The 12,649-nt window shown below is 45.5% G+C and overlaps 1 protein-coding gene across 1 annotated transcript; it reads left to right on the forward strand.

Annotated features, from left to right (window-relative positions):
* The first annotated feature begins 644 nt into the window (after positions 1-644).
* LOC311367040 (zinc finger CCHC domain-containing protein 24-like) lies at positions 645-12,628 on the forward strand. Its single transcript, XM_084485852.1, has 4 exons — positions 645-1,049; positions 3,009-3,230; positions 11,064-11,228; positions 11,694-12,628. The coding sequence occupies exons 1-4, from the start codon at positions 828-830 to the stop codon at positions 11,805-11,807; spliced, it is 723 nt and encodes a 240-aa protein (XP_084341978.1). The 5' UTR covers positions 645-827; the 3' UTR covers positions 11,808-12,628.
* Positions 12,629-12,649: the final 21 nt, after the last annotated feature.

The raw sequence follows: 12,649 nt of genomic DNA on the forward strand, positions 1-12,649 counted from the left end.
TTTATACTCTAGATATTGAAATATTTTTTGGGCAAATAGATCGCTCGAATTTTTTTTTAAATCAAATAATGCATTATATAATGATATTCATTAGGCGATGGCACACAATACTCAGCATCCCGTAGGACCCTGTTATTGTTGCTTGCAACTATATTTATAAATGTATCTAATATATATGCAAACACATCCTTCAGGTAGACCTGTATACTTTTTATTGTACCAAATTTCTTCTCTTGAGTTTCTTTCGACAAAAGCACATACACACGCACACACACACACACACACACACACACACACACACACACACACACACACACACACACACACACACACACACACACGCATACACACACACACACACACACACACACACACACACACACACACACACACACACATGCGCGCGCGTATTTATTAGACTTAGATGTATCAAAAATTTTCATATCTGTGTAGGACTGTATGTTAGAACCACATAACTAACTTTTAAAACGTAACTAGTCAAACCCTTTTCTCTTTGCGTACCCCGTTGGCCCTCCTATTCGTCATGACGCAACCGGGGGTTCAGCAGAAATTGCGTGCAGGCTGCAGCTCATTCACAGTACAGCAGAACTGCACAGCATAGCACAGCTCTTTGGACTCGCACAAACTTTTTTTTCTTGCTCTGTCATGGTTCCAGTGCGGTCCCCCATTGACCATCACCTGGCCACCGGGGTGCCCTGATGAGCGTTAGAAATAACTCCAAGTGGGATGACAGAGGGGACAACTTTTTATCCGTTTAATACACGAGCGCTTTTTTTTTTTACATCGTCATTAGTGCAGCGATCAAGATGATGTCCGCGATAGAGACCAGTGCCGCCGTTTACCAGCCGGCCCAGCTGTTGAACTGGATGTGCATGTCTCTGCAGGAGAGCCAGACCAATGCCTTCGATGCGTTCAGACCCGGGTCCGAGGGCTTTCTGGACCTCCACACCGCCAAACGCTGTGCAGCTGAGCTGAGCTCTCCGCTCAACTCCAACTATCTGAACAGCTTCTTACAGCTCAAGAGTGAGGTATAGATACTGTACATGCTGTTGTCATACCCCATGCATTGTCCATATTGTTTCCATTGTTCTCATTAGTTCTTATGCATAGGCCGACTAATGATGCTGTCTTGTAAACACAATAGTTTACATTTTTGAGAGTTGGGCCACAATGAATGGAGTACTTTGTTGATGCTTGCTATTATAACTTATTATACTCTTATATCTTATTATTACTGCTATGTTGGTCTATATTTATATTTTCATATTTCAATTTTTTTTATTATTATTATTAGTTAAACAGAGGTGGCCATACTTTGGAGTCTAAATTCCCGCTGTGAAGGAATGCCGCTCAGTGAATGTCATTAGCTGATGTATTTTTACTGCATATATCTGTTGCCCATACAGCGAAAACCTCACCAGCATTCCTCCAGCTGGTGAGCCACTGCGGTGAGAGAGAGTGCATGTACTACATGAATGTGTGTCTTGTACCCGGGCGCATAGTACCTGTGTGTGTTCCCGCTGGTCTGGGATCAGCGGGTAGGGCAGACGACGTGTATGGTGAGAAAAGGCCCCTCACAGGTTCCCCCCCCCCCCCCCAAGTCAAAAAGAAGAGTTCAGCGAGGCCGGCCTCTGCATGGGTCTATGGGGCCACTTCACTGCTTTGCGGAAGGCTACGCCGTTGATTGCCCATCATGTCACACTCAAAGCCCAATGTGCATATATATATAATATGAATGGGAGAGAACGTCGGAAGAAACAATTGGATTCACTTTTACATGGCTGTTTTTTTTTACCATACCTCCCACTAGGCGTTTGCAAAAGTGCTCCTGGTTGATGCGTGTTATGTTAATAATAAATAACGTATTGGACAGTATAATAGAGGTAGCCTATGATGAGAGGGATGTGTAACAAACTGTGCATGTATAAAATAGAGTCGGTGAATGAGACCTCACACCCCTACTGTCATCAAAATCACTGTGTGTGAGAGGGAGTACTATTTATTTCCTGTGATATCCTGCAAGCAAACTGCCTCTCTCTCTCTCGCTCTCTCTCACCCCCTCGCCCCCCCCCCCCCCCTCTCTCTCTCTCTCTCTCTCTCTCTCTCTCTCTCTCGCCTTCTCTCTCTGTGGTACCATGGAAGCTATCTCCTCCCAAATGGGGCACAATGATCGGATTGTGCCATCCCCAGGCTACAGCCCTGCCCAACAGCGCTGAGAAGATGCACAGCAACAAAGGCATTCTGTTCCCTTTAAGGAAACGGGACACTATATGCTCGCAGAGTAAATGCAGCACATCTGCAGCCCATGAAACCGGCCCACTGTGTGTGGAGCAGACGCTGTCAAAACAACAGAATTAATTAGTTTGATGGAGTGATGGGAGAGGTAAAGACTTGCTCTTCCCAATCCCATGCCCCCCGATTATACGGTCACGTCTTTTGATAGAAAGGTATGGATGTTATAGAACGGCAATAACGACACAGACAGCAAAACAGTGCAGCAACACTTTGAAATAATGATGAGGTAAAATCACAAACTGTTGTTGGAAATCATGTATTCATTACTATTAATAATGGAAGGATAGAATGTTTGCAGCAAAACTGTATCGCAAGAAAATAGAGAAAACTTAATAGAAATACATTCTTATCAATATTTAGCTTTTATAATAATGCAGGACAAAGCAGATAGTCTACTGGCCATTGTGTTGGATTCCCAGGCGAAAGGTACTGGGTTCGATCAGGCGAACCTGCAGGCATCCTTCAGCGAGACGCCCCCCCCCAAAACCCCACCTCGGTGACATTTAGCTGGGTCCACCGTCAGTCGTGTGTGGATGAAAATGTCAGTGCTAAAATGTCTCAGAACAGTAAAACATTGATTCTAATGACCCGCCGGGACATTGTGTGTGTGTGTGTGTGTGTGTGTGTGTGTGTGTGTGTGTGTGTGTGTGTGTGTGTGTGTGTGTGTGTGTGTGTGTGTGTGTGTGTGGCAGGCCTTGAACAACAACAACAACAACAGCACTCAGCTCTACAAGAGCCCCTCCCCGTACGGCTCCCTCCACAACATCGCCGAGGGTCCGGGCTCGCTGACGGACCCCTTCTCCGAGCTGTGCCTCTCGTCGTCGCCCACGCGCAGGCTCAACAAACGGCCGCCGCCCAACTACCTCTGCCACCTCTGCTTCAACAAGGGACACTACATCAAAGACTGCCCTCAGGTGAGCCGCGCGGTGCTGGTGGTTATGGGGGGTGCTGCTAGGTGGGGGGGGGGCCGACCCCTGCCCCCCCTGCCCCCCCTGCATCTGGTGGGGGGAGTGTGACCTGACTCAAAACAGACGGGTTCAAAAAAGAAAGGGAAAGAATGATGATTTGGGAAACGAGCAGCAACTAAAGAAAAAAATAAATGTGTGAAGGGAATAAGGCTTTGAAGTGGCAACACTCCAAGAGTGCCCCCCCCCCATGCCCCCTCCCTCCGCAGGTTGAGAGACGCCCTGTATCCCCAGACGTCCTCCATTCCTGGGTTAAGTCGGACCAGTTTTATTCCTGTCTTGAGGGGAATTTCGTGAAATTGTATGAGACATTCGATTTAATATGAATCAGAATTTTATGGGTGTGACTGTGTGTGTCTATTTGTGTGTGTGTGTGTGTGTGTGTGTGTGTGTGTGTGTGTGTGTGTGGATGTGTGTGCGTGCGTATGTGCGTGTGTGTCTGTGTGTGAGTTTGCACATAATAGAATGAATCTATTATGTGTGTACGGTGAGTGGGTGCTTGTGTGAGAGTGAATCTAGTGTATGTGCGTGCGTATGTGCGTGCATGTGATGTGATGTGTGGTGTGCATGCATACATGTGTGGGTGCGTGTGTGAGGGTGAATCTAGTGTATGTGCATTTGTATATGCGTGTGAGAGTGTTAGGCGAAATATAAAAACAACACAGCACCAATTATGAAAGCGCATAGTCATGTTAGCCGTGCCACGCCGGGTCAGTAATGAACAACAGATGCTAGATGAGATCTCTGAGCCTTAATGGGAGATGATGGCTGTTTTCTGTGAAGCTACAGCAAAGACTCAACTCAAGTTTAAACAAGGAAGAAACATGACCACAAGTTCATGTAGCGCAGGAGTTGCGCATTTTCATACATACCTGACATTTGTCAGAAGTAATGAAAAGGAATTGAATAACATATGGGACAAAATGTTAGGCAGCTTTTTTTACAGAAACTATACTTAAATTCAATGATATAGTCAGTATTGGAAAGTAAAAGGTTGGTTCAGAAAGCTGGTAAAAAGCGAAGCCAACTGCAAAAATAGTCGGTCAGGCAGTTCCTGTTTTTGTCGGTGAGATTTGTTTGTCCTAAGTGGCTGAGCAGAGTGAAAACTGTTATTATAATGGAGCACTGGATTATAATGGAGCACTGGAGCACTGAATTATACAGTGCTCCAGTTGAATGAGATGGATTGAAGAAGATACAATACAAGTAAACAACATCTTGACACAATCACGCTTCTTTGTACATAGTCGGTCTCTAGTAATTTACGATTCACTTAGCGATACTTCTAGGGACCACCCTCTCTCATCGTGTATCTGAGCCTCTTTTTTTTTTAACCCCTACTCACCCCACTTTCCCTAACTGATTTTGCTGATGCAGGAAGTATGCAGCTATTAACACATTGAACATGACATTGGACTGAAGTGTAGCATTGTTGCTATACATCAGTCTATAAAAGTGCTGGTCAGGGAAAGGCTTTATGGAATGTCTCCCAGCCGACTTGTTTGGGTCTGAGTGGCAGCGGTGGGGCATCAAAGAATGTCATGGCTCAGTGAGGAAAGAGAAGAGGAACAGAGGAAGTGGGCATGCCTGGTCGCCCCCCCGTCGACAGCCAATCAGGAAGCAGGGCCGCATGCCTTGCAATAACTCCAAAGTCACTTTCCATTTTCTGTTTTTTTGCATCAACGCGACACAGAGGACACCTCTGTAGGGTGTTGAATACGGAGCCTCTTGAATATGATTTAAGAGGAATTTTGATGTTTTTGCCCTCCCTTATTAGTGAAAACCATAACACATCTTTAATGGTCACCAGTGGATAGAAAGCAGCTCTAAGTAGAGACGTCTGGCATGCACCCTGGGCTGTTCGCTGTGATTGCAGTGGTAAACATCTTGGTGACAGCCCTGGAGTGTTGAGTTTCTCTCCCTCACCCTCTTAGCCCTGGGTTAAGGGAGAGAGAGAGAGAGAGAGAGAGAGAGAGAGAGAGAGATAGAGAGAGAGAGAGAGAGTAGAGAGAGAGAGAGAGAGAGAGAGAGAGAGAGATGAGAGAGAGAGAGAGAGAGAGAGAGAGAGAGAGAGAGATCAGCACAACACACACCAATTTCACAACAGAGAGAGCACAAGTGACAGTAAATGACTGTATGGTGGAAGAGCCTGGGCTAAATAAGGATTGGATTGTTCCTCTCCAGAGAGGTCGGAGGGGGTGGTGGCTGTGGTGGTGGTGGGGGGGGGGGGAACTAGGGTCAGGGAGCTGGCCTGTATTGTTCACCCCGCGGTTGCTGAGCCTGCAGCGCCAACCTCTGCCCGGTGCTCATGCAGAGATCCCCGGTTCGATCCCCGGCCCTGGGAAGGGAGATTAGGGGGCTGTAAGGCTGTGGGGATGACTCTAAAAAACAAACATGGATGTGTTTCAGTATTAAAAACTCCATGGGTTCTGCTGATGGCGGTGTTAAAGGGATTTAATAAGGGTTGTAGAAATAAATAGAGGAATAGTTTCTGGCAGGTCAGGCAGGTCTGATGGATGACTTTGGAACAGTTGAAAGTCGTTGGTGTTCACATTACTGGTTTTACTGTTACAGCTTGTTACTGTCTTTCTTCCTTGTTCTCACTACTTCAAAGCGCCACCTATCGCAGTCTCTATGTATTTATTATATAACTCTTGGATGCCAACGGGGTAATAAATAACTCATAAAACCTATTAGAAATACAGATGTGTTTTCTTCTTAACTCTGCAACTCATTTTAGCTATTTATTTTATCTAAATATAAAGTTAGACACCATGCATGAAGGAGTTCGGTTTAACTGCTTCAGGCAACCGCCATACCCTCAGAAGATGAGAGATCCACCAGCCTCATCTTTATTGCACGCTGGTGCATCTCTGCCATCACTCAGTCAGATTAGGCCCTTGCCCTTTGCTGCCTCTTTACTGCCACTAAATCTTTTATCAGTCCAAAATGTGCTCGGTGTGTCTGTTGGCCTGTGCCTCTGTGTGGACAAACAGCAGGGGGATGAGCAAGATAGAGGAAACGCTGGAATGTGGGATCAGAGCAGACTCCCTCCTGTGCACCAAACGACATGCCGTTTCTACACAGGTTCTGTGGTCAAACAACCCCCCCCTCCCCCCCCTCCACCGACCCCATAAAAAATGCCAGAAAGAGAGATGAAGAGCCGGTTGTCTCCGTCTCCGTCTCTGTCTGGGTTATTCTAATGTTTTTCTCTTGAGCTGGAGGAGGTCCCACCCACGCAGGACATGGAATATGACTTTGTAAAAAAAAAAAAAAAAGGAAGGAAGGAAAATTGAGTCCCAACAAAGGAGAAAGTTGGAATCAGTTCAGGTCATTATGCGCATTCATTCATCAGTTTTTGTTTACTGAACTTGACAGTAGTAGTTTCTGATTAAACACAATCAGTTACTGAACAGTTGAACTGACAATTAGAAGTTTCTTTGCAACTGCATTTTTTATATGTTGATTATTAAGTAAACATAGTTACGAAATTGAATTGTAAAAGTGGGACCACAATTCAATATTCCTTAGTTACGTTATCAAACACGTTCATGATAAGCAATATTCGCTATAATAAAAACATATAAAGCCACGGATGTATTGAACACATGATGGCCACTCTGACTATATACTCAAGGAATCCAAAATAACAACGATAAGTTTGCACAAGGCCATGTCTCTGGGGCGGTTTGGGTTTGCTTGCATTGGATGGATATTAAATCTTTCCCCCGTCCTCTGTCAACAGGGGGAAAATACAGCGTGAAGCTGGGAGCCGTTAAAGCGGTAACACTCTCCTCCCATCTCTTGTCGTTACATTTTGATAACCCCCTTCTGGAATCTCGCTCAGCTGTGTGCTTTAAGACGAATATGGGAATATTCTGTTGCCAGTGGTCCACCAGCACACCTGCCCCTGTCGTTCACTGGACGTGAAACCCAACAGCTGTACAAGTCGTCAGCTTGACCACAGAGCCGTGCATCATCTATTACTGGTAGATGTGTCGACATCTGTGATTGTTTTTCTTGACGGGCGTTTTTTTGTGTGCTTAAAGCACACTTACTGGCATAGGGGCCAGGGGCTGATAAAGGATAACGGTGTGTGTGTGTGTGTGTGTGTGTGCATGTGCATGCATTTGTACATGTGTGTGTGCTGTGCATGCATGTGTGTATGTGTGAGTGTATGTGTGTGTATGTGTGTGTGTGTGTGTGTCCGTGCAGATGTGTGTGGGTGGAGTGAATATCCAGTTGAAATGTTCCAGATGATGGACCAAGTGAAATTCTTGTGTCGTACGCAGACTGAGTGACTACCTGTGGTTTCTAATAGTGTTGTTGTGCATTAGAATCAGCTCCCTGATGGCCTCACTGATGTACCTATCATTTGACGAGGAGAAGGACATACCGTGAGATTTATAACTTGCAGGCCTGCAGTAATGTTGAATCATCACGTGATAACTCATTTTCCATTTGTGTAGCATTTGGACTCATATTTTTCGGTGGGAAGGATAAGGAAATGCCATTGTATAGAACAGGACACACGGTTGCTTCCATTGGCTGGGGAGTGGAAAGCATCTCGCCCTCGCCTCTTTGTTTCCGCGAAGCGCAGTTCCTGCGGTCTGCACCCATGGTCGACGCTACGGTCGTATTTCTCCTGAAACTTTTGCAAAATGTTTAACCGACTCACCAAACCACTTGAGTCGAGAACGAGAATAAAAAAAGAGAATTTGTAGGCCTTTGCATTCATTCCGTTGCATCTCCATTGAAAGCGTATATACGACAGAAAAAGCGGAATGCGGTGATGTAGCACATATGGTGCAGCAACAACAGCTGCATGGGTGCAACCTAAGCGCGTGGCTTTACTGCCCTTCAACACTGACTGTGCCAAATGCACGCTCGTCAGTTCCAGGTGCCTCTCACAGTTGTGGCGGGGAGCGACATACAGGTGCAGTCGCATCTGCAATGGAGAGTTGTATGCACTTTAAACAAGGTTTTTATGGGTTTTAATGACAGTGGAAACCTTTGGAGGAGAGGAGATAGGGGTGGTGTTGGTGGTGGTGTTGGGGAGATGGGGTTGGTGGTGGAGGGGAGATGGGGGGGTTATTATAATACAGAGGGAGAGAGCGCTTTCTTTGACTTTGTCTGTTTGTGGTTGTGTGTGTGTGTGTGTGCGTGTGTGTGTGAGTGCATGAACCACACATGGCATCTGAGGCCTCTGGTCTTCTCAAGTTCTCTAGGATGGATGACCCCAGGGAGGGGGAGAGAGGGCGAGAGAGTGAAAGAAGAAAGAGAGAGAGGGAGAATGTAAGGACAGAGCGAGAGAGATAGAGAGAGAGAGAGAGAGAGAGAGAGAGAGAGAAAGAGAGAGAGAGAGAGAAAGCAAGTGAGAGAAAGAGAGAGAGAGAGAGAGAGAGAGAGAGAGAGAGAGAGAGAGAGAGAGAGAGAGAGAGAGAGAGAGTTGGGGGGTTTGGAGTAGTTTTCTCCATTGTTTATCCTGATGGATTCCAGATGATGGCAGAGGGAGGTAGCCGACCTCCTGGGCCCCTCTCTCCCTCTCCAGGAACCACAGACCCAGGCCAACACTATCTGACACAGTTGGGAAGTGCAGGCATGCCGGTCAGACTCCAGCACTGATTCCAGATAGGGAAGGTCATTATAATCAGGAATGCAGGGGGAATTATTATGTGTGTTTCTTACAACAAACAATCACCATCAAAGTATGAACGTATAACTGTATGCATTATAACTTCATCGGCTGTTTGAAAAGAAAATACTAGCAATGCTAAACTAATACGTTTCTCATGGTTTCAAAGTCAGATTTTTCTCACATTCAAAACTAATTTCAGAGAAAAGCGCCGGTCATTCTTCCTGTAGCCAGCGGTCAGCAGTCCAACTCTTTGAGAGGGCTGGTGCCACTGGAAACTCTGGACTGTGCCCTGGCCTTTGGTGGCCTTCCACAGATTATAAGCAGGATTTTGTTTTGCTTACTCTGCAAAGTCAAAGGCTGTTTCCTCTTTCAGGAAGACTGTGCTCTGTCCTTTCCCACTCCCTCTCTCCCTTTCTGTCTCTCTGTCTCTCTCTCTCTCTCTCTCTCTCTCTCTCTCTCTCTCTCTCTTTCTCTCTCTCTCTCTCTCCCCCTTTTGTCTCTCTATCTCTCCCCCCCCCCTCTCTCTGTCTCTCCCTCTCTCTTTGTACCCACAGCCTTGGGGGGAGAAGGGGCGGACTAGAGGGACTAGATCGTCCGGGTGGCAGTGTGGGTCCCGACCCAGTGGTTTGTGGCTGGCAGGATGGCCACATGAATGTGTTTGTTTGTTTCTGGATCGTAGGGAAAGGGGGGGCGGCATTATGCAACTCACACTTCTTCCGCTAAGCAGGAAGTTGTACTATTCAGTCGTGGCAGTACATCAATGAGAACCGTGTAGGTGAATGGAAGTGCAGTGAAGTGCGATATAACAAAATGTTCTATTTTATCCTTCACATTTCTTATGGTACGTACTGGCGTTCATAGTGCGTGGCGTTTCAGTTTCAGGTTTCATGTCTCTGACTAATGGGACCTTTCTGGAGGACACACGTGCACACACACACACACACACACACACACACACACACACACACACACACACACACACACACACACACACACACACACACACACACACACACACACACAGCACCTCACAGTGGCCACACACTGCACACACACACACACACACACACATGCAACGCTTGACCACTTGTCGACTCAACAGCTGTTTTTGGAGTTATGCGACTTGGCTACCAACGCAAAATATAACACAAAAAAACACATTTCACAGAATTCCAATGTCTATAGATCCACATCAACATGTTCCCCTCCACATTGTGAAAGCGCCATGTGTGGCTTTTCTTTTTTCTTTCTTCTATGTTATCAAAATAAGGTTTCACCTAGGCCGCTCGGCGTTGCTAGCCATTCATCACTCTGCTCCTAATTATGATCTGCCCTCCTTCTCAGCCAAGGTGCTTCTAATTCAAACCAGGGATGCCGGGATGATTACTTTATGATGGTTTTAGGATTTTGTCATGTTTTACAAGGGCAGGGTTCATCTGGGTTTGATTTTCTCTCCCTCTGAGCCGGTTCCCCGAGCCGTGATTGGTGGGCCGGGGCCAGCTGGGAGGGATGACTGAGGGCCAGAGTTATGTGTGCTTTGGAGGAGAAGCCTTTCCCATTGGCTGCCCCGATGTGTTTAGGCCTCCTTGACGTTCCCCAGGGAGCCCAGCTGTAGGGAGGGAGGGAGGGTGGTAGGGAGGGAGGGAAGGAAGGAAGGAGTGCATTTCAAATGGGAAAGTTGAAACATCTCTGTTGCTGTCTCAAAAATTGATTACAGCTTATATACCCCCCTCCCTGTTTTCCATCAACATCTTAAAACTTCTCCTAAAAGTGTCAACGATATTTGATGAGTGAAAAAGCATGTATCATCCTTTCCTTCCAAATTGGATTATTTGATGTTCTTGTTTTTTTGCGTCGTAGAATTTCATAATTTGACCCATTTGACCTGTGTGCTGATTTGGCCGCTCTCCCAACAAAACCAAATAGATCTCTCTCGTCCTATCACGCTGATGAAAAAGAGAAAGACAGACGCAATCACAGCAGCCCTCGGCTTAATGACATGGCAGCTAGGGACAAAACGAAGCACGCGCATTAAGGTGTTTTTCCCTTTCCTGAACATGTAGTCATAACAAAAGGCCTCTGAGAGTGACGTCTCCCATTACTGATGTGGTTGTGGCTTTGGGCCGGGGTCTTTGGTTTCACAGGCTCGTCCCAAGGGAGAGGGGCTGACCCCGTACCAGGGGAAGAAGAGGTGTTTCGGGGAGTACAAGTGCCCCAAGTGCAAGAGGAAGTGGATGAGCGGGAATTCCTGGGCCAACATGGGACAAGAATGTATCAAGTGCCACCTTAACGTGTACCCACACAAGCAGGTGACCCTCTGCAGTATTACAGTTATGTCAATAAACAATAGGGCCAGGGGTCTTTTCCTCTATTCTCACTGTGGTGTGCTGGGGTCATGCATGCATTAGAGGTCATAGTACAGAGAACTGACTTTCAGAACGCCTACAACGACTGGGTGGGTTAGCAATATGGGGGGGGATTTATGGGACAGTTTAGAATTTAAAGGCTGCGTTAGCGATATGAAAATAATGGTTTATCATAGATAATTAATGGTTAGTATTCTTTATGGATTTATTGTTACAATAAGTACTTACAGACCAAAAATATGCATTAATAGAAGAACAGGTCTGCTGATGACTGAATCACTGCAATCACATTTGCCGTTTCTTAATTCTGAATGCATCCACACCTGAATAGGCCTACTGTGCTTTGGATGCTCCTTCTCGTGATAAGTCATGTGGAGGGCTAAGCTAGTGCTCTGTGTGTTTCCATAGCGACCTCTAGAGAAACCTGATGGGCTGGACGTGTCGGACCAGAGCAAGGAGCATCCCCAACACCTGTGTGAGAAATGCAAAGTGCTGGGCTACTACTGCCGTCGAGTTCAATAACCCTCATCAGAATAACAGACCCCTTAAGGCTTCGCCCCGGCCTCTCCTAACTCTTCAAAAACCTTTCCAACCAATTTTTTTTATATATATATTATGACTATGGAACTGTATAACATGTTTTTTTGGTTTTTATTTGAGTATTATGTCCTTTTTGAAATGACGACACCCTGTATCCAGTGCCAGGTCAAACCTGTTTTGGCTCGTGGTCGCTTCTTCTTTTCGTTATTTCGGTTGAGCCCTGGTCATTATGTGAAGGATTCCACGGTTTAAGTTAGGGAACTATGAACAATGTGACGTGACAAGCTGTGAATTAAGAAAGGTTGGATTAGCCGCTTTCTTTTCATCATGTTTAGACATGTTTTGAAGAGGTTCCGCTTCTTTTTATATATTTGGTTTTGAGTTAGGTTATGAACAAATACTTTCTACATTTGTATATTTCAGAAGTAACAAAAGTTGTGTACCAAGGTATTTTCTGTATAAAATATGAAACAAATCTCTACTAATGTTTTAATAAGATGTATCTGTATTTTCAGTGTTCTCGGATGGTACATAACTTTATAGGGTCAATAATGCTTTCTGAATTACTGCTTTCATGAATATGCCATCATACTAACCATTCTTTTAAATTGCATATGTAATTTTTTCCTGTTCAGCCAAAGAATAAGAACATATAGAGGTATATTTTGTATATTATCCACACTTAACATGAGTAGACATTTTTCATCAACTTTTATTGGATTGCGTGTCAAGGAAACATATTGTATAATGATCAATGAACCAGACAGTTTATAACCTGTAATTGTATGATACATAAACTCCCTCAGTGCCTTTGACTAACCTAT

This window comes from Micromesistius poutassou (assembly GCF_964030765.1).
Source record: "Micromesistius poutassou genome assembly, chromosome: 21".
Lineage (NCBI taxonomy): Eukaryota > Metazoa > Chordata > Actinopteri > Gadiformes > Gadidae > Micromesistius > Micromesistius poutassou.